The 20,687-nt window shown below is 49.1% G+C and overlaps 1 protein-coding gene across 2 annotated transcripts; it reads right to left on the bottom strand.

The window, feature by feature from the left end:
* Positions 1–1,252: 1,252 nt before the first annotated feature.
* On the bottom strand, positions 1,253–16,879 carry Chst12 (carbohydrate sulfotransferase 12). Of its 2 annotated transcripts, none has more exons than XM_051205233.1 (2): positions 16,823–16,879; positions 1,253–2,948 (listed from the first exon to the last, which is right to left on the bottom strand). In XM_051205233.1, the coding sequence occupies exon 2, from the start codon at positions 2,868–2,870 to the stop codon at positions 1,611–1,613; it is 1,260 nt and encodes a 419-aa protein (XP_051061190.1). In that variant the 5' UTR covers positions 2,871–2,948; positions 16,823–16,879; the 3' UTR covers positions 1,253–1,610. The 2 variants fall into 2 exon arrangements, with proteins under 2 accessions (XP_051061190.1, XP_051061188.1); XM_051205231.1 differs by having other exon boundaries at positions 16,794–16,860.
* Positions 16,880–20,687: the final 3,808 nt, after the last annotated feature.

The following is a 20,687-nucleotide window of genomic DNA, read 5'->3' as shown; positions in this document are numbered from 1 at the left end:
TTAGTTTGTCAGATACCAATGTATTAATTCAATAGCTTAGTCAGGATCCTGTGTGTTAAATTAAATACCATACATCCAACTCTTTCACTGGGGGAGTCTAGGCAGGTGCTGAGTCCTCTTTTTATTTTTTATTTATTTATTTTGTTTTTCAAGACAGGGTTTCTCTGTCTTGTGTAGCTTTTGTGTAGCTTTGTAGACCAGGCTGGTCTCAAACTCACAGAGATCCACCTGCCTCTGCCTCCCAAGTGCTGGGACTGAAGGCGTGGGCCACCCCCCCCACCCCCCCGGCCACTGAGTCCTCTTTTAATATTTTACTTTGAGATAGGGTTTCAACTGCCGTTGCCTTGAACTCACTCTGTAGCCCAGGCAGGTCTTAAACTTGCGACCTTCCTGCCCCAGCATCCCAAGTAGCTGGGATAACAGGCCAACATCACTACGCTGGGGCAATGACTGTGAATCTGACAGAACACTTAGGATGGAGAGTCAGCTTTGCTCTGAGGTTCTCACCTGACAACAGTTTACCTCTGAGCCCATTTCAGCAGGCAATCCTAAAGATGTATCACTGCTTACCCTTTGCAAACCTATCACTTCTTCATAAAAGGGCTCTGGGGCTGAAGACATGGCTCAAAGGGTAAGAGCACCGGCTGCTCTTCTGGAGGACTTAGAACCCACACGGTGGCTCTCAACCAGCTCAAACTCAAATCTGACACCCTCTTCTGGCCCCTGTGGATACTGCATGAACGTGGTGCGCAGACAAACATGCAGGCAAAATCTGCTCATATACAAGAAATAAATACTTTTTTTTTTTTTTTTTTTTTTTTTTTTTTTAATGTACTACAGGCAAAGCCCGTGGTAGCTGGGAATGGTTTGGGTATGTTGGAAGCTTGTGCTCAGGGGCCAGGGACTTGAGGTCAAGCCCTCAGAAGAGGCAGAAGGACCTCAGCCACACTCAGCTTCCTGTCTGGTAAGATCCTTCCCATTCCTGCTGCTGCCAGCTCCCTGAGGGCCTCACAGGTGCTGATGTTTGCATCAGGCCCTTAAAAATGACTGAACCTCAGGTGTTTTGCTTTAGTAACAGCAACAAACTAAAACAGCTGGCTTCAAATTTAGGCTCTTCTCTAGTGAGGACGCTTTGAGATCTTCCCTCTGGGGTGTGTGTGTGTGGGGGTGAGGCTTGGATATCCCATCGACCCTTAGGCCCCTCCCTGTGAGTGCTTGTTGCCTGACCCAAAGAACCAGAAGAGTGTATGGGTGTGGTCGCCACGCTTTACTCCAGCTCTCTCCCACTTTCATATTAAATATATCTGAAATATATTAATCTTAGAAAACAGTATTAACAGTGTTCCATGAATACAGGCTGTGGAGTAAACAAATCCAGATTGCAAAAGGGTGGGGTGTGCAAAACCCTGGAGTGTGAGGTGCTAGGCTCTTGGAAGTTCCGAGGTCTCCCATCGGGAAAGGTGTGGCATCCTCTGCCTGGCACACCAGAAGGGAAAGGAAGCCAGGAGGGAACCCGAGGGGCCCAGGGCTCTACCCTCAAAGGACCGCCTCACTGGGACAGTCGTTCGGTTTAATGGGACAGTGTGGGTGCTTATTTGGTGCTGGGGAGCTCAGTCTCTAAGCAGGTTTTCCGGCTTGGGGTAGCCAAAGAGAACAAAGTCAGCTTCGTAGAGTTTATAGAGCTGCTGCCTCCAGGCCAGGGGGATGTTGGCAAACCAGTCCTCCTCCCAGCTGCTGGCCGTCCTGTTCCGGTAACTGGGAGGGAAGTGGAGCTGGGAGTCCACTTTGAGGGACCTCAGGAGCTGGGCAGCATCCTCATCCAGGGTCTCCAGCTTTCCCACGAAGTCATAGTCTATCTGGCACGGGTGGCAGAGGCGGTACACCTGTCGCCAGTGCTCATTGAAGGGCGCCAGCTTCTCGGTGTGTGGGTCCAGCAGGTACTGGATGAAGTTGGCGAAGGAGACCTTGAGACCGGCGCTGAAGGCCTCGCTCACCGAAGCGGGCAGGCTAGTGTGGTTGGCATACAGCCGGAGCATGGGCACCGCGAACTTGCGGTAGAACTCCTCGTTCTCCAGTTCGAACTTGCTGCGGAAGGCTGATATGAGGCGCACGAAGGGGTCGCGCACGAACAGGAACTTGGTGTACTTCTTCAGCTTGACCTTCATGAGGTGACGCGAGAACTTCCCGTAGCGGCGCCAGAACTTGTTGAAGGTCAGGTGTGTGCTGGAATTGTGCACGTGCTCCCGGGGGATGTCCAGGGGGTCTCGGTAGGGGCTGCCCCGGTCCAGCAGGCTCTCGCTCAACACGATCATCACTCGCTTCCAGTTGGTACAGGCCACCTTGGGCACATAGCAGTAAATGACCCCGTGGCGATCATCCACGATCAGGTGGTTGAGTTCGTAATTGGGGATATCATCAAAAGTACGGTCCTTCGTTGGGAATGCAAGGCTGGCGTTGGCACAGAAGTCTCTCAGCAGGCTCCTCCTCTCCTCCTGCTGCCGGTCCCTGTCTGGGTTCTGCTGGGCATCATGGGTGGACCAGTCGTAGCCTCTCACAGTCTCCTCCATGTGGCTCAACACCGACTTGCTGGGGGCGAGCACCGGGGGCTGCTCAGTTTTTCTTCTGGAAAGGTCATTCTGCTTCGCATCCAAACTAAGCAGTCTGTCCAAAAATTCATCCACACCAGAAGTGAACACGTTCTCACCGCCCAGTCCCGGGGTGGGAAGCGGCTCCAGGATGTGTGGCCTGGATAGGGATGTGTGCAGATAGAAGTTGGCGGTGCCCACGTTGTCCCAATATACAATGATCAAAAGAATCATGAGGGCCGACCCGAGTACCAGCCACAGGCCGAAGAGCCGAGGCTTGGTCATGCTGTCCTGGGCAGGGCCCACACCTGGCCCCTCACTTCAGTCTGGTGTACAGTTGGGACATGGTGCTGGGAGATGAACCTGGAGAGGTCAGAACACACCAGGTTAGAGGTTCGGAACAGCATGGATTTTCCTCTCACACGTGAGTGGTGGGTGTTTGCTGACATGGGGACCCCACCAAACAGCCCCGTCTGCACTCCAGCCTCTAGCCTCCATGTGTTGATTCTTGTTGGGGCTTCAGTTTCTCTGGGTTGGAGTCACCAAAGCAAAGAGAAACTCTTTGTTCCTGAACTGAAAATGGTCAAAGGGCTAGGCAGATGTTCCGGTGGGTAGAGAGTTTATTGTGTGAGCATGAGGACCTGAGTCAGATCCTCAGAATCCACTTCAGCCAGGTGTAGCCGGCACACTGGTGCATGCCTTTCATCCCAGGCTGAAGCAGGAGGATCTCTGTGTGTTGGAGGCCAGCCTGGTCTACACCATGAGTTCCAGGACAATCAGGACTATGCAGAGAGACCCTGTTTCAAAAAAAAAAAAAAAAAAAAAAAGAGCCAGGTGTGGAGGATTGGGCTTATAATTCCAGAAGGATTCCTTTGTGCATTGGCAGTCTGTCAAGCCTAGTGGGGCAAACCTCAAGTTCCAGAGAAACCCTGATTCAAAAGAGAAGGTTCATGGCTCCAAGGGACACCTGAGGTGGATCTCTGACACCCCCACACATATGCTACACACATGTGCACCAGCACACACTCACATATACCCACTTACAAATTCTGAGATGGATGGTTCCTGAGATGGCACCTGAGGTTGACCTATGACCTCTAGCCTTCATTCTCTCTCCCAAACACACACACATACACATTTGTCACCAGGAGGCTATGGCTGAAGTTTATACAATGCACAAGCCACCCTTCCTCTCAAGCCCCTTCCATTGTGCACTCTCAGACCAAACAAGTGCAGGTGAGCCCCGCCCTGCCCCAGTATGCAGTGGGACATCAGCAAATCAACCTGCCTCTAGCACAGTCTGGCTCCCATGGGGACAGAGTGTCCAGATGGCATGGACCTGAAGGCCAGGTCAGGGGCAAGTGATCTGGTTCCCGGGTTCCAAAGCTGGTCCCCAAGGAAGTGCAGGGTCATGCTCACAGTAGCCTAGCAACAGGAAAACCAGTCCAGTAACACCCATACCATTTAAGCTAAGCACCAACAGGAAAGCATATCAGGATCTCCAAGACCACCCTTCACTGAAACAGAGGTGCAACACTCCCACTCAGGTGCCATGTTATAGTCAAGGGGCCTGAGCAGGGAGCTGATCCCCAAGCCTCACCATAGGAACAAGAGACTGTGGCTGTAGCATGGTGGTGTGGCTGATTCTTCCCAGTGTCAACAGCTAGGAGGAGATGGTTAGATGAGATGATGTGAGGTGGGATATCCAAACTGACTTCCTGCCCATTTCACAACAAGACCCAGGGCAGGCAGAGTCCACCATGGCTCCCATCCCCACAGCATGGACTGGGGACATGGTGGACAAAGGACAGGGAGATAGGACTGGTTGACACTCTACTTTCTCCATTCCTCTCCACTGAGACAGAAAATATTAGTCATACAAACATTAGTCAAAAGCAAGCAGAAGCAGTTATATTAATATCAGATGAAGAAAACTTCAAAAGAACTTACTCAAGATGAGGAGAGATGATGCATCATCACAGAAAATTCAACCCACAAAGATTTAACAGCCACAATACATATTTATCATACAATATAGCTTCAAAATACATAAAGCAAAGATTCAGACTGGGGATGTAGCTCAGTTAGCAGCTACTGAGCCATGGATTCTAGCCCCAGAACTGCATAAAAAACAGGTGTAGTGGCACATGTCTGTAATCTCAGTAATCAAACGGTAGAGACAGGAGAATCAGGAATTTAAGGTCACTCTAGGCTATGTAGTTAGTTTAAGAATAGCCTGGGCTAAATAAGACCCTGCCTCAAAAAGTGTGTGTGTGTGTGTGTGTGTGTGTGTGTGTGTGTGTGCACATATATAGTTACCATATACTTAGGGGGGAAATCCAAAATTATCTTTGGAGACTTTAACATTCTACTCTTTACATTTGATTTTGATTACATGTATTTGTGTGTCTGTCTATGTGGGTATCTACATGTGAGTGCAGGTGCCCTTGGAGGCCTGAAGAAGATATCAGAGGGCCTGGAGCTGGAGTTATAGGTGGTTGTGATCCTTGTGATGTGGGTACTGGGAACCAAACTTGGAGTCTTCTCCCAAAACAGTATATCCTCTTAACTGCAGAGCCATCTCTCCAGCCTGACATTCCAGCCTTGCTTGAGAGAACCACAGGACAGGATGGAACTGACACACGAGCACTTCCTGATACAACTGAATTCATGTTTTCACCTCCAAGCAACAAAGCATTCAGCACAGGAGGCCAGATGTAGACATGATTAAGGGAACTGAAACCATTCGAAATTACTTGGTTATAATGCTAAAAAAACAAGATATCAATATTAGAAAGGTAATAGAAAAATCTCCAAACACCTGGGAACCAAACCACAGACTTCTAAATTAATTCATGGGCTACCACAAAGGGAAGTTTTATTATTGTTTAGTGTTTGAGACAATGTTTCAAAGGGAATTTTTGTTGAGACAATATATCAAAGAGACTTTCTGTTGTTTGAGACAGTGTTTCAAAGGAAATTTGTTATTTGAGACAATGTTTCAGAGGGAAATTTGTTGTTTGAGACAATGTTTCAAAGGGAATTTTTGTCCTTTGAGACAATGTTTCAGAGGGAAATTTGTTTGAGACAATGTTTCAAAGGGAATTTCTGTTTGAGACAATGTTTTAAAGGAAAATTTGTTGTTTAAGACAGTGTTTCAAAGGGAAATTTGTTGTTTGAGACACTGTTTTACTATACAAGCTTAGCTGTTCTCAAACTGTCAGCAATCCCCCTTCCTTGGCTTTCCTATATGCACCAGTACCCTTGGCCTCAAAAGAGACCACACACTTTTAAAAATGTATGCATGGTTTCATGTATGGGAGGGGCACGTGCACATGTCATAGCACACAGGTAGAGGCCAGAAGACAACTTCTCTGGAGTTTGTGCTCCCCTTCCATCTTGTTTTGAGACAGGACATCTCATTTCAGCCATCATGCTTACTATACAAGCTTCCAGCCACTTCTCTCTGCCTTCCATTTTACACACCTGGCTTTTTGCATCTGGTTTTTATGTGGATTCTGTCAAATCAAACTCAGGTCATCACACCTATGCAGCAAGCACTTTACCCACTGAGTCACCTTGGCCCTTAAAAGAAAGATTTAAATGAATGAAAACCTAGAACACAATACATCAAACCCCATGGACACCAGGTAAGCGGGGCCTGAGATATTGGAAAGTGAGAGACCCCAGATCCATGATCTAAACACAACAAGGTGTGGGGGTGCATGTTTGTAATTCCAGCAGAGGCAAGATGAGCTCCATGAGTTCAAGTCCAGGCTGATGCATATGAGACCCTGTCTCAAACAAACTAAAGCAAGTAAATAAATAAGTGAAAGCTCCCACCTCTCACAACTAGAAAGAGTAAGATAAACTAAAACCCCAAAGGGCTAGGGCAGAAATCAGTAAAATTGAAAACAGGTAAAATAATGAAATTAGAGAGGCAAAAAACTAATTTTTAGGCAAGAATGGTAGTGTCCCATGTACTCCCCCTGTGGGTGACTGAAGTAAAAGGACTGTGAAGTCAGGTGAGACTAGACTCCACAGTCACACCCTGTCCATAAATACTTCTAGTATCAGGTCTGCTACAGCACCACAGAAGAAGAAATTGAGTGGACTGTTGGAGACAGCTCACTTTCCCACTAGGATGTCTCAAAAGATCACAGGGCTGACAGGCCTGTTTATTAAAGACATGCAGCAGTGAGCTGGAGAGATGGTTCAGCGGTTAAGAGCATTTACTGCTCTTGCAGGGGACCAGGATTTGGTCTCCAGCATCTGCATGGCAGCTCACAAGTGCCTGGAACTCCAGTTCTAATGAATCTGACACCCTATTCTGGCCTCCATGGGCACCAGACACACATGCAGGCAAAAATTCCCATATATATACACACACACTTTCTTTTTGAAAACAAATGTGGAATGAAGGTATGCAAGAAAATAAGACTGGCAACAAATTCTACCTGAGTTTTTATAGGAAGTAAGACATGGTACTAAATCTCAGAGTTTTCTTTAATGCCACACTGTGGATGAAACTCAGGGTTTCACACAAAATAGGCAAGTACTCTCTCGCTGAGCCTCTCACTGGGAGATTCTAGGCAGGTGCTCTACTATCGAGCTACACCCCATTTAAAGTTTCCTTTTAAACAGCTACACCCAGTTGTTTCCTCATCCAGCTTTGGACTCATCTTGGTGAAACAATGCCAAGTCCACACATGGTCAGAATTGGCCAGCTGCAGCACCTCTCATGACAATTCACACCAAGGTGACAAACCCATGAACTCTGTCCACAGAGACATTCTCCTTCCAGTCTGAGAGCCCAGGGTTCATTTTTAACAACAAGGCAGTCCTCTCTTGTCATGTCTGACCTCAGACAAACCACATAAACAGCAGTTACAAAAGTGAGTCAGCTGTATACAGGAGAGGGCTTTGTGACAGCAGCCCTTTGAAGAGGCCCACTCTGCCACTTTAAAGTCACAACTCATAGGACTGCAAGGAGCAAGAGCAAAGGAAGGAAAAGGCCTGCTAGGTCAGCACTGTCAGCAACCCGTTTTATTTTACTTAATTTTTAAGTGGTTTGGGATCTAGGAATGTCTAGCCTTGTTTCCAGACATCTGAGGGACCACTATGCTGCCGTCTGTGACGGTTGGGTAGTCAGCTGGGAGCAGCAGGACAGAGAACCACAGCCATGGTCCCTGCCTGACTCCAAAAACAGTCAGGGACCACAAATGACCTCAGAGAGTAATTTTCCATTTAAAAAATAAGGGTGTTATTTTCAAATCCAAAATCTCCAACTCTTTCAAAGCAGCAGTCAACAAAAGACCCCGTGTGCTCTGAAGCAACAGGAGCAGCAGGCTGGATCAGCTTAGCAAAAGGACCTGCCATCAGGTAGACTGTGGGGCCTGGGCTCTGCCTTCAGCAAGACACCTTCAGGGGCTGGGAGACTTTCACAAGCCTGGGTCCCTTGTGCTCCTAAGTGTTCGGATAACCCAGGAAGGTTCAACACCAAACTCAATAGCCAGGCAGGTGTGTTTGCCTGCAACAGGCAAACTTCTCTCACCCACCACATCCATAGCAATGCCACAGGCAAGCCAAGCAGCCAAAGGCAGGTGCCATGTTAGGGCCCGACTGTTCCAAACCACTGTTCACATCAACATGGGCAAGGAGCTGGGGACAGAGAAGGGTGGCCACACTCCAGCCCCTCAATGGGAGATTCTAGGCAGGTGCTCTACCACTGAGCCACACCCCCAGCCATTCATGGGGGGGGGTGTTCTAGGCAGGAGCTCTACCACTGAGCTGTCTCCCTCTTTTTCCTTTTCCTTTTCATATAAGGTCTCATAAATTGCCAGGACTGGCTTTGGACTCACTATGCAGTCAAGCAATCCTGGAATTTGCCATCTTCTTGCTTCAACTTCTCAAGTAGCTGAGATTATTGACATGAGTCAGCATGCTGGGCTTAAATTAGCCAATTTTTTACACTCAGATCTTCGTGCACACATACTCCCCAGTACTGGCTGTTTCTCTGCAGAACCCTACCTAAACTACCAAGATTTCCTTTGCCCACCTAGACTGGGGGTTTCTTTGTCTCATCATACAGAGTCCGCTGCCAGTGAGAAGTGCATAGGAGTGTGAAAGAAAGAAAGCAATGTACTTGTCTGGGAGGGAGTGAAGTAGAGGCCAGCTACTGTCTGACACAGGTATGTCAGGGGACAGCCCTATCACAGAACCCCAGGGGCTCCAGATCCTCTGCAGGCAAGACATTCCTTCCCAATGGAGTCACTCTGGCCTCTCTGAGCTTCCTTTAACAGGCTTATGGAGGAATGATTGACACAGAATAAAACTCCCTCTCCTTGTTTAATGTGTAGTTTAATATGCCACTGACTCAAATTTGGCATATGTATACTACAATTAATATTTCCAGCTGAGGGCTGTACTGCATACTTGTCATCCAGCACTCTGGAGGTGGGGTCCAGGACAGCTTGCATTACACCAGACCCTGTCTTTAAAAATAAGATGAAGCCAGGTGGTGGTGGCACATGCCTTTAATTCCAGCACTTGGGAGGCAGGTGTAGGTAGATCTCCATGAGTTCAAGTTCAGCCTAGTCTACAGAGTGAGTACCAGGACAGCCAAGGCTACAGAGAGAAACCCTGTCTCAAAAATATATTAATTAATTAATTAATTAAATTAAATAAGATGCTGCCATCCTCTGACACTCAGCCATGGCAATCTCCACTCTTTTCTAGAAGATAAATGGAATCATACACTACAGAGGCTTTGCTTGTATGGCTCTCCTCAGCATAATGCATCTGAGGTTCACTGGGCCATCATTTATGTCAGGAGAATGTACCTGTTACATTGTTGGGAGTATTCCACAGTATTGGGCTAGTAAGAGGGCTCAGCAGGTAAAGGTACTTGCCTCCAAGCCTGACTACCTGAGTTTGACCTCTGATAACCACATGGTGGAAGGAGAGAACTGACTCCCACAGGTTGTCCTCTGACTATGTCAAGCATGTGCATGTATATACGTGTATGCACACATACGTGCATGCACACATACACAAATATACATAATTTTTTATATTAAAAAACTGGGGCTACAGGTCAATTGGTAAAGTTCCTGTCTAGAATCCTCCAGTGAGGGGCTGGGGTATTGCTCAGTGGTAGAGCACCTGCCTAGAATCCTCCAGTGAGGGGCTGGGGTATCGCTCAGTGGTAGAGCACCTGTCTAGAATCCCCCTATAAGGGCATAGGGTGTAGCTCAGGGTAAAACACTTGCCTAGAATTCACCAATGAGGGGTTGGGGTCATGGTTCAATGGTAAAGTATGTGTGAGAGCCAAGGGTCCATCTTCAGAGCAGAAAACAACAGTAGACCATGCTTGAGTTCACTTGTAAAAGTCTACCCATATCCCCTCCCCGCCTCGACCCTCTAACCACTCAAGACTCTCACAACCCTCACTCGTACTGTCCCAATGTCCATGGCCCCTGTCTCTGCTTCTACCCCCAACCTTCCTGCCACAGTGCTGTGGTCAAATCCAATTAGGACACATCTCTGTCCCCAGGCCCCCACTCCTCCAATCCTGGTGTCCCTGAGTTCCCACTTCTAGCCCTTTCCATGGTGGTGAACAGGACTGCTCATTTTCCCTCTTGGTCATTCCAGTACAGCCACAGAGGTTCCTCGTCCTTCATCAATGGCCTGGTAGGACAGGCTCCTGCTACACCAATGTACCTCTGCTGGGGCAATTATGCTCTGGGGAATTTCAAAACTCACTCTTAGCTGGTTGGTGGTGGCCCATGCCTTTAATCCTAGCACTTGAGAGGCAGGTGGATCTCAGTGAGTTCTAAGGCAGCCTTGTCTACAGAGGGAGTTCCAGGACAGCCAGGGCTGTTACACAAAGAATCCCATCTCTTAAAAAAAAAAAAAAAAGCCTCACTTTGTCCCAAGGTCTTCCTGGTCATGCCTCAGAAAGAAGGTCCTAGGCTTCACAATCCCACAGATGCCATCTCTTCTCCACAGCACCTGTCACATCTCAGATCTATCACTGTGGGGAGACTGCCACCACTTATATTAAGCAGTCTGGGAGGGAGGACCCATCTTATTTGTCACAGCATGTCCTAAAGGCTCAGGGCACTGAGGTGCACGTGAGGCAGGAGACAGGAGGCCTAACATTCTCTGCCATCCTAATTCTGAAAGTAGGTGGCAAGGAAGTAAGGGTCACTGGCACTCTCACCACCTGTAAGTGGGTTTAAAATTTCCTTTACAGGAGCTGAGATGGCTCAGTGCTTGCTGCTTAAGGAGATATGAACTTGAATACTCACACCCATGTAAAAAGCTGTATGTGTCTACATATGTACCTGTTATTCCAGCACTGGGGGTGGGTGTAGACAGGAGGGTCCTGAGACCTGGCTCGTTAGCCAAGCCAAAGCAGCAAGCTCCAGGTTCAGCAGTTAAGAGCACAGGCTGCTCTTTCAGATGACTTGGGTTCAATTCTCAGCACCCACTTCAAGCACCTACCTGCCTGTAGCTCCAGGCCCAGGCGATCCAACACCCTATTCTGGCCTCTGTGAGCACTTGGACACCAGTGGGTGTACATACTCATCTGCATGAATAAAACCATATGCATGAATAAAACATCTTAACAGAAATGAAACGGGACAAAGATGGCTAGGGTCAGCCTGGAATCTTTGACAAAAAAACCAAGAGACCAGAGCTAAGACAGGACACGGAGAACAATGAGAATGACGAGGGGGAAATGTACACAGGAAAACTTTGCCAGCTAGCAAGAGCTGCCCACAAGCTGACCAAGGAGGGGAAGTCTCTTGCTCCAAGATAGCTATGCCTGGCTGAGGCTGCTGCAATCTGTAGTGATGGTACCCAGCAAGTTCCTTAGCAACCAGTCTCCCTTCCCTCTTTCCCTATCACCACAATGGCTTCTTCCTCATTCCTCTTTGAGATACAGTCTTGCTATGTAGCCCAGGGTGGCCTTGAACTCAGAAATCCCCCCACCTCTTTCTCCCAAGTGTTGACATGTATTTGATGCCTGGCTTTGGTTGACATTCTCCCTGTGCACCTAATAGCTCTCAGTAGCTAATCACAGCAGGTGACATCAGTGTGTCCCCCTTCCCTACGGCCCCTCCCAGGCATGTCATGACTCCAATTAAAACAGCCGCCCGTGTTTACATACACTGCCATGGCTATGGGGGGACTATTCTCAGCTGGGACTGCCAGGACACCATAATTATTTTTTCTTTTCCCTCCCGCACAACAGTTTATTTTCTCGGGAACTAATAACAGTCTTGCGTTTTCACTTGCTTTGTTTTCTGTGTTCTTAGGACTAATCCAGCCTCAACTCTGCCAACTGTGTCAAGTCCCCTGCAGCTGTCCCAGTGTGAGTCCATCTCCTCCAAACCCATCTTTTCCAGCTGCTGGGCTCAGGAGCACCTGTGGCCATATCGTCCTGCGGGTCCTCTGGCCCCCTCTGCCTGCAATAGCTCTTCTCACCCATCTCCAAGGAACACACTGCCCCTCCAACTGTCTTTTTCTATCTAGGGTCAATACCTTAGATAGGGACACAACCTGGCCAGTCACCCTCAAGATCAGGAGAGACACATTTAGACAGTGTATCAAGTGTCTAGAATGCTCTCTTGCCTGAGGATGGAGTTCGAGGGGGGCAAGGGTTTCCCTCAGGAATTTCCTATTCACTTACTTATTTTTATTGTTCATGTCTTTGTGCACATGGAGTTCAGGGGCTGATGTCTGGGTGTCTTCCTCAGTCACTCTCCACTTTATGTTTTGAGACAGAATTCCTCCCTCATGAGTGAGCCCCAGGGACCCTCCTATCTCCACTCCCCCTTCTCTGCTAGCATGGAGCCTGTGGGTACATACTGACTTACTTTGCTTCTATGTGGATGTAAGTGATCCAGACTCAAGTCCCCATGCTTGCACAAAAAACACAGTCACCACTGAGGTAATCACTAAATCTTTCCTAGCCAGGTGTTGGTGGCACACGCCTTTAATCCCAGTACTTGGGAGGCAGAGGCAGGTGGATCTCTGAGTTCGAGGCTAGCCTGATCTACAGAGCTAATTCCAGGACAGGCTCCAAAGCAATACAGAGAAACCCTGTGTTAAAAAGAAAAACAGTCACCACTGAGATAACTACTAAATCTTTCCTTAGGTGTGTGTGTGTGTATGTATGTATGTATGTATGTATATATATTTTTTATTTTTTAAGACAGGTTTTCAGGTTGCTCAGGCTAACCCCAAACTACTTGACACACAGCAGATGACCCTGAACTTCTGATCCTATGTTCATATTCTCTTTCCTTCTCCCCCTCCCTCCAATCAGCCTCCTAAATGCTGGGATTGCATGTGTGAGCCACCAGCCCTACTCTAATTTGGGCTTTTTGATTTTTTTGTTTGTTTGTTTTTTGGTTTGTTTTTCAAGACAGGGTTTCTCTATATTGCTTTGGAGCCTGTCCTGGAACTCATTCTGTAGACCAGGCTGGCCTCAAACTCACAGAGATCCACCCGCTTCTGCCTTCTTAATGCCGGGATCAAAAACTTGTGCCACCACCACCCAGCTCATTTATGAGTTTCTTTAGAAACAATCCAATTGAGTGTTCCAACTGGAGACTGGCCACTGTTACTTGTAGGGCTCTTCTCTTGGGCTACTCCAGATGTGAGAAGATCACCCATCCTCGTGGCTAAAGGGAAAGGCCAGTGGTACAGGTGGGCTGGTGCAGTCTGGGGGCTGAATGCCGTCATCTGCTGTGGCTCTGTGCTCTGAGGGCAGCCCTTCCCCCACTTGCCACTGGGTCTGCTGTTTCCCATTTGGAAAGTTTCAGAGTTTCTAAATAGTTTTAGAAACCTCACTGGCTAACAGCAGGAAGTATTATGTGAGAGGGCAGGCTATTTCCAGCCACATCTGTAGGCCAGCAACAACCATCAGCAGGGGCTGTACACACTAAAGGGGTGTGAAACTCACAGCCAGCCCGTCCTCCAGCTTCTCCTCCACCTCTTGGCTTTCCACGCCCCACCCCCCATCTCTTCCATCATCTCCAGCTCCTGCCTCCACCTCTACAGTACAGGGATTATAGGCTTTCCTGATACTTGAAAGACAAACTTTTTTTTGGGGGGGGGTATTGGGTTTCAAGACAGGGTTTCTTTGTATAACCTTGGCTGTCCTGAGCTAGCTCTGTAAACCAGGCTAGACTTGAACTCAGAGATCTACTTGCCTCCGCCTCATCAGATCTGGGATTAAAGGTATGCATCACCACTGCCCGGCTGAAATACAAATTTTTTAAATACTGCACAGAAAAGACACAGGCTGTTTTAAAATGACAGTTCAGGGCTGGGCATGTGGCTCAGTTGACAGACTGCTCACCTAGCATGCACACATCCCTGGGCTCTTCCTCTAGCACTGCATAAACCAGGTGTGGAGTCTCATGCCAGGAATTCTAGCACATGGGAGGTGGAGGCAGTAAGATCAGTTCTGAGTAATCCTTGGCTACAGAGGTGAATGAGGCCAGCCTGGGCTACATGAGACCTTGTTTCAAAATCTATATAATGAACTGGGCATGGTGGCACAGGCCTTTAATGCCAGCACTCCAGAGACAGAGGCAGGCAGATCTCTGTGAGGCCGAGGTCAGCCTGGTCTACAAAGCAAGTTCTAGGACAGCCAGGGTTACATAGAGAAACCCTATCTTGAAAAGCAACAAACAAAAGGACCACACACACACACACACACACACACTTTCCCTCCTGATTTATTTCAGTATCATGAGTAACCAGGTTGTTTTCACCCACGGCACCTTCTGACCTGGCCTTCCTAGAACAGAATCGTGGCCCCCACCCAGCCCTGATGATCACGTGGTAATGACCATGAATCAATCTGTGCACAGCCAGCTAAGTTCACATTTCTCTTCTGCATTTCTCTTCCTCAGGTTCTCCCTGAGATTCCAAGCCTGCACCCAGCACCTTGTGCTGGATGTCCACAATGTCCACCTTCTTAGCATCAAAAGATCACACATGATCCCTTGCTTCCCCAGCACCCAGCATGGTGTGGAGTGGCTACTCACCCCAGAACTCATATTACTTCTGCCTTCTGACCAGTCCTACTACATCCTATGGACAGCCTCCCTGCCCAGAGAAGCCCTTGGGGACTTCAGGCTCCTTACCCTCTCCCTAGCCACTATGCTGAACCTACACCTCACCATGACACCCACTGCATCTCCCTAGTCCCCAAATTCACCTGCCCTTTCCTCTAGGATCATGGGTTTACCTCTAACAGACCTGGTCCTAGCTCATGCCAGACCTCAGCTGCAAACTCGGGCATGGTATCCAGGCCCTTCTCAAGCAGAAACAGGTCCTTTCAGGGTCGGGAGGATGGCTAAGTTAGCAAAGGGCTGGCCATGCAAACACAAGGACCTCTGTTCAGATCTCCAGAACCCACAAGAGTAAAAATGTCCAGCATGGTGCATGCCTATAACCCCAGCACTGGAGAGGCAGAGACAGGAAAGGATCCCTGGGGCTCACTGGTCAGTCAGTCTTGCCAAACTGGTAGACTCCAGTCCAGCCAGTCTGTCTCAGGAGGTCGATGGCGTTCCTGAGAATGACACTATAAGTTGTTCTCTGGCTTTCAATGCACCTGCACACACACACACACACACACACACACACACACACACACACACACACGAACATGGACACGACCACCTCCCCGCCATGACACTAGTCCTTCCCTCCCAAGTCCTAACCCCTATGAGCACAGCAGCTCAGTGTCTCCTACATTTTGCTGCTTCTCTTCACACATAGGGTCCCTTTGTTTGGTTAGTTTCTCAGAGACAAGGTTTCCCAGAGCCCAGGCTAGCCTCCAGCTGCAGACACTCCTGGCTCCATTTCTTGAGTGCCAGGCTTAGAAATATGTGCCACCTTTCCTGGTGTTCTCTTTGCATATGGCAAATGTCTGTCATACAGTGGCATTTGAACGTTATCACCAAATCAGGCAAGCCTGAGTCAGGTGGGCCTGAGTTACTCAGGGCCCATGGTTCCCAGCAATCCGCCCGTTTTGGTGGTTTGCCCATGCAACAGGAAACTGATGGTGCAGACCCACATATACAAGACCACAGTAAACAGTTATTGCCGCCTGCAAATTCAGCCCCAAAACCTAGCAATTCATCTGTAAGGAAATTAAACATGAAGATTCCAGTCAGGCCCTTTTGTGTTTTTCTGAGACAGAGTCCGGATCTCACTATGCAGCCCAGGCTGCCCTCAAAACTCCCAGCAATCCTCTTGCTCAGCTCCAAAGTACTGGCACCACACTCTGCCTCAGGCAACTCTGCATCATACCCTGCCCACAGTAGTTTCCCAATAGTCTTTTTCCTCTCCTTCACTCCCAGACACAGGGCCCTAACTCATGTTGCCAAGCCTGGAGCCACACTGTAGAGCCCCAGCAATCCAAAGGCTCAGAGCACCACTCCACCCCGAGGTTCACATTCTCATTCAACCTGGGGCTCCCACTGCAGTGTGGATTATAAAATAAATAATTTTAAGAAGGGTGCAAACATTACAGTTCTCTATGCAACAGCCAGGCGGATGTGCAGGGTCTGCCAGCGATGTCTTCGTGGCTAGAAGCCCAAAGAGAAGATAGGTCCTACTGTTAAGCCACTAATGTTTGACTTCCTGTGGCCCACCAGGCATGAGGCTGCTGCTGGGAGCAACCGCAGAAATGCTCAGCCCCATCTGTGAGCTGGGGTCTGCACTTATGTCTGTGGCTAGCCAAGTTCAGGGACAGGAGGATGCTCAACTGACTGGGGCCAGTGCTTGCTCTGTGCAAAAACTGGCTACACAGACAGCATCCTGCGAGGTATTGTTGGGACACTGCAGCACGCCAGTCTCTAAGCGCTTTCTCGCCTGGCCACCCAAATAGCCAGAGACAAAACTGATAAGGTGTCCCCCCTCAGAGTCAGGCCCTTCTACTGCAAAGGAGATCCGCCAAGCGACCACACCCTCTTCCACGCATTCTGCAGGGCTTCACAAGAAGAGGGCTCAGAGAAGGTGCGAGCTGGGCCAAGGTCACAAAGCCAGCTGGCCAGAGGCGGGATTCGAACCCGAAACCACGTGGGAGCTGCCAAAGCCAGGCAGAATGTGATACGTATCTGCGTCGCCCACCCGTGAGCCCTCGCCCCACCCCGGACCCGGGAATCCCTCGCACACCTCACTCCGCTAGAACCTGCGCTCCTCACCTAGCACCCGCTACTGCCGTCACCGCTGCCGCTGCTGCTGCTGCTGCTGCCGCTTCTGCGGGCGATTTCGCCTCCTCCCGCTAGCGGCCCCTCCCGCTAGCGGCCCCTCCCGAGGCGCGGCCCCGCCTCCCAGCCCGACCCCCTCCTCCATCTTCTCGCGACAACTAGCTAGCGGGACTACGCCCGTCCTTGATGCGCCTGCGTACTCCTCCCCACCCTCGCCCCCACCAGCCAGTGCCATGTGGCGCCTTATTTACGGCCAGAGATTGATCCCACCCACAATCCGCGGGGAGTCCCGCCCCCTCCACAGCAACCAATCCGCGGAGGGGGCGTGGTTGGTCTCACGGGGCGGGGCCGTCTCTCAGTACGAACTTGCAGCGTGGGCAAAGCTGGCTGACAATCCTGTCATAGAGTTTATGGGGCTTAAGAGAGGGCGGGCAGGTAAAGCTCTTAGTGAGAGCCAGGCATGGTGGTGCAGGCCTGTCACCCCAGCTACTTTGGGGGCTGAGGCAGTAGGATGGGGAGGAAGTTCCAGGCTAGCCTTACTTAATGAGATCCTGTCTCAAAAACCAAGCAAGGTTTGAAAAGAGGGCTCGGTGAGTAAATAGAGTGTTTGTCTCACAAATCTGAGAACCTATGCTCGGATCCCTACCACCCACGCTCCTGAGCCAGGCTCCGTGGTGCCTGCCTGTAATGCCAGCAATGCCAAGACGAGCAGAGGCAAAGTGCTTTCTGGCTGCCTAGCCCACTCTATCTGGTGACATTTCAGACCAATGAGAGGCTCTGTCTCTAACAAATGTTGGAAGGTGCCTGAGGTTGTCCTCTGCCCTCCTCACACCCCATGTGATGCGCACACATGCACCTGCACTCCCCACCAGCACATGGAGATGCACACCCTGAATCCTAACACTGAGCAGCTTTCTCAAAGCAGGGGGGCTTTCCGTGCCCACAGACTCTCCCGGAGCCCAGGATAGAGGCCTCTTTCTGTAGCAACCTGACACAGGATGGCAGAACCCAGCAGGATTAATTATATTTCAGTGGTGGATGATCCCAACTTACTATTAGGACTCAAAACTTACAGCTAAGTCCCGTGTTGCCCAGTATGCACGTGTTCCCAGAGTTCTGGAGGCCAGAAGCAGGAATCGAGGTGCCAAGCAAGCTGGTTCTTACAGAGAGATCTTACAGAGAGCTTGCAGGGAGGATCTACCAGGCTTCTGTGTGCTTCTGCAAACAGGATTAGGACCACCCCATGACCTCATTTTAATACCACTCTACTGACCCAGTCTCCAAATAAGGTCACTTCTGAGGCGCTGGGAGCTAGAGATCCAACATATTTCTTTTGCGGGGGTGGAAGATAGGTCAGGGTAAGTTTCAGGGCTGGGGGTGTGGCTCAGTGCTTGCCCACCCCTCAGTTCTATCCCTATTTAATACAGAAGCAAGGCATGGTGGCACACAGCTGCAACTCCAGCACATTCAAGAGTTGGAGGCAGGAGGATCAGAAGTTCAATGCCATCTTTGGATACACAGTGAGCTTGAAGGTTGCCTGAGCTACATGAGACAGTGTCTCCAAAACGAAGTATAAATGTCATATAATAAGTTCTTTTTTTGTTGTTGTTCTTTTTGAGACAGAGTCTCTATATGGCTTTGGCTGACCTGGAACCAGACTGGTCTAGAATATACAGAGGCCCACCTGTTTCTGCCCCTGCCTCCCGAGTGCTGGGATTAAAGGCATGTGCCACTATACCTGGCTGATAAACCCTGTTGTATTGCATTTTATTCAGGCAGGTGTTGTAACACTCACCTGTAATCCTAACACTTGGGCAATGGAGGCAGGATTGTAAGCCTGAGGTCAGCCTGGGCTACATAAATGTTATTTTCTATTACATATCAGCTGGAATGGCTTATGCCAGTGTAAACACTGACAACTCCAAATTCAAGTGAAACTGCAAAGCAACTGGATGTCTCTCATTGCAGGTGGAAGGGCAACATCGTGCTGCCTCTTTGAGAAGCTGTCTGGCAGTGAAGTATAAAACATAACCCTTCCTGGGGCTTGCAGGGAAGGTTTGCAGATGGCCCAGTGGGGAAGAGTACTGCTTGCTGAGAAAGCATCAAGGATCTGAGTTTGAATCCCAGCAACCGTATAAAAGTCTGGGCCTGGCCCATGCATACCTATGCCCTTGGTGGTGAGGAGATAGGAGAAATAGAACCAGGAGACCTGATGGATCTTACTGGCCACCAGCCTAGCCCCAGGTTCAAGTAGAGACCCGTCTCACAAGGGAGTAACAGAGAGTGTGCTAGATCAGGGCACTCCAGGCCTTTACCTCTGTGTGGGTGCACGGGACAACGCACCTGCGCACACACACAGGCGCTGTCCTAGCTTGCTTCCCATTGGTATGATAAACAATGACCGAAAGCAATTTGGCAGGGGTGGGGCAGGGAACAGGCTACATTCCATCACCCAGGGAAATCAAGGCAGGAATTTGAAGGCAGAAACTGAAGCAGATCAGTGGAAGGCCTGGCTTGCTTCCCCCGGTTTGCTCAGCCTACTTTCTGATAAGACCCAGGCTCACTGGCCCAGCAGTAACACATCTGACTGGGCCCTCTCGTGTCAACAAACAATCGAGATGATGCCCCCACAGACATGCCCACCGGCCAATGTGATGGAGGTAATTTCCTGACTAACCTCTTCCCAGGTATGTTGAAATGTGTGTTGTGTGACAAAACCCTGTCGGTCAATGTACCACACACACAGATACACCTTCCTGATGACCCCACAAACCAAACCTCCTGCTAGGCATCTGTCTAAGAAACAGGAACATCTGTAAATGGACATCTTCATGCTTTTGTTCATGGATTACCCAAAGCCATTTTCCATGTGATGATGATGCTTGCCAAATACGTAGGTGACTCAAACTTGAGACAACCAGAATATCCTGTTCCTTTCTAATCTCTCTCTCTCTCTCCCCGTGTGTGTGTGTGTGTGTGTGTGTGTGTGTGTGTGTGTGTGTGTTGTGCATAAGGAGGTCAGAGGACAATTTGCTGGATTGGTTTCTCCACCATGTAGGTTCTGACATTGAACTGAGGTTCTTGGGCTTGGTAGCAAATGCCTTTAACCCTAAGCCATCTCAGAGGCTCCTGAAATGGCAAATTTATATTCTTTTCATTTCTTCTCAGTTTCCAAATCCATTTCCTATAGAACAACATACATAAACATTCTGACTCTATGAAATGGCTACATGGTATCCAGACATTTACAGGTAAAAAGATAGCAGTTCAGAGATCTTGACCAACCTGCTGAAGGCACAAAATCCTGTGACAGAATTGGACCCTAATCCAAATTTTGGGCTCCAGAGCATGAGCTACCCAATTGTCCAGTGCTTCTAGGTAGGGTAGGGAATGTACTTATCAGTAGAGATCAATAGGGGTTGGCTATGCCCTGGAGGTTCCATGATACAGATTCTTTTTTGTGAGTTTTTCCTTGGGAGTGGAGGAATTGTTTTGTTTTGTTTCAGTGTTGCAGATGAATGGATTCTGGACTAGGACAGAGCTATTAAATGCTCTCCCATTGAGCCACACCCCAGCCCTTCACTGGGGGATTCTAGGCAGGTGCTCTACCACCAAGTCATGCCCCCAGTCCCATATCATGTTGTTTTCTTAGACTCCAAGTTCCTTTACGTAGGTAAGCACCCCCCCCCCCAGGTTATTGTTCTGCTGCCCTCATACAAAAGCTTTGAGTTCCTTGGGGCCCCAAGTATGTCTTAGACAGAGGACGTGTGCCCAATTGGTTTCATAACCAGGGTTGAGACAGAGGAAAAACATAAATAACTGTGGCCCTTGCAAGAATGAACCAGAAAATATATCTTGG

The sequence above is a fragment of the Phodopus roborovskii genome, unplaced genomic scaffold (genome assembly GCF_943737965.1).
Source record: "Phodopus roborovskii unplaced genomic scaffold, PHOROB, whole genome shotgun sequence".
NCBI lineage: Eukaryota > Metazoa > Chordata > Mammalia > Rodentia > Cricetidae > Phodopus > Phodopus roborovskii.
The sequence above is the reverse complement of the archived record's forward strand: the minus strand, read 5'-3'. Positions and strand labels throughout refer to the sequence as shown.

Excerpts from the sequence above, each read along its gene's own strand:
- Chst12 (XM_051205233.1), bottom strand. The coding sequence starts at position 2,870 with ATGACCAAGCCTCGGCTCTTCGGCCTGTGGCTGGTACTCGGGTCGGCC.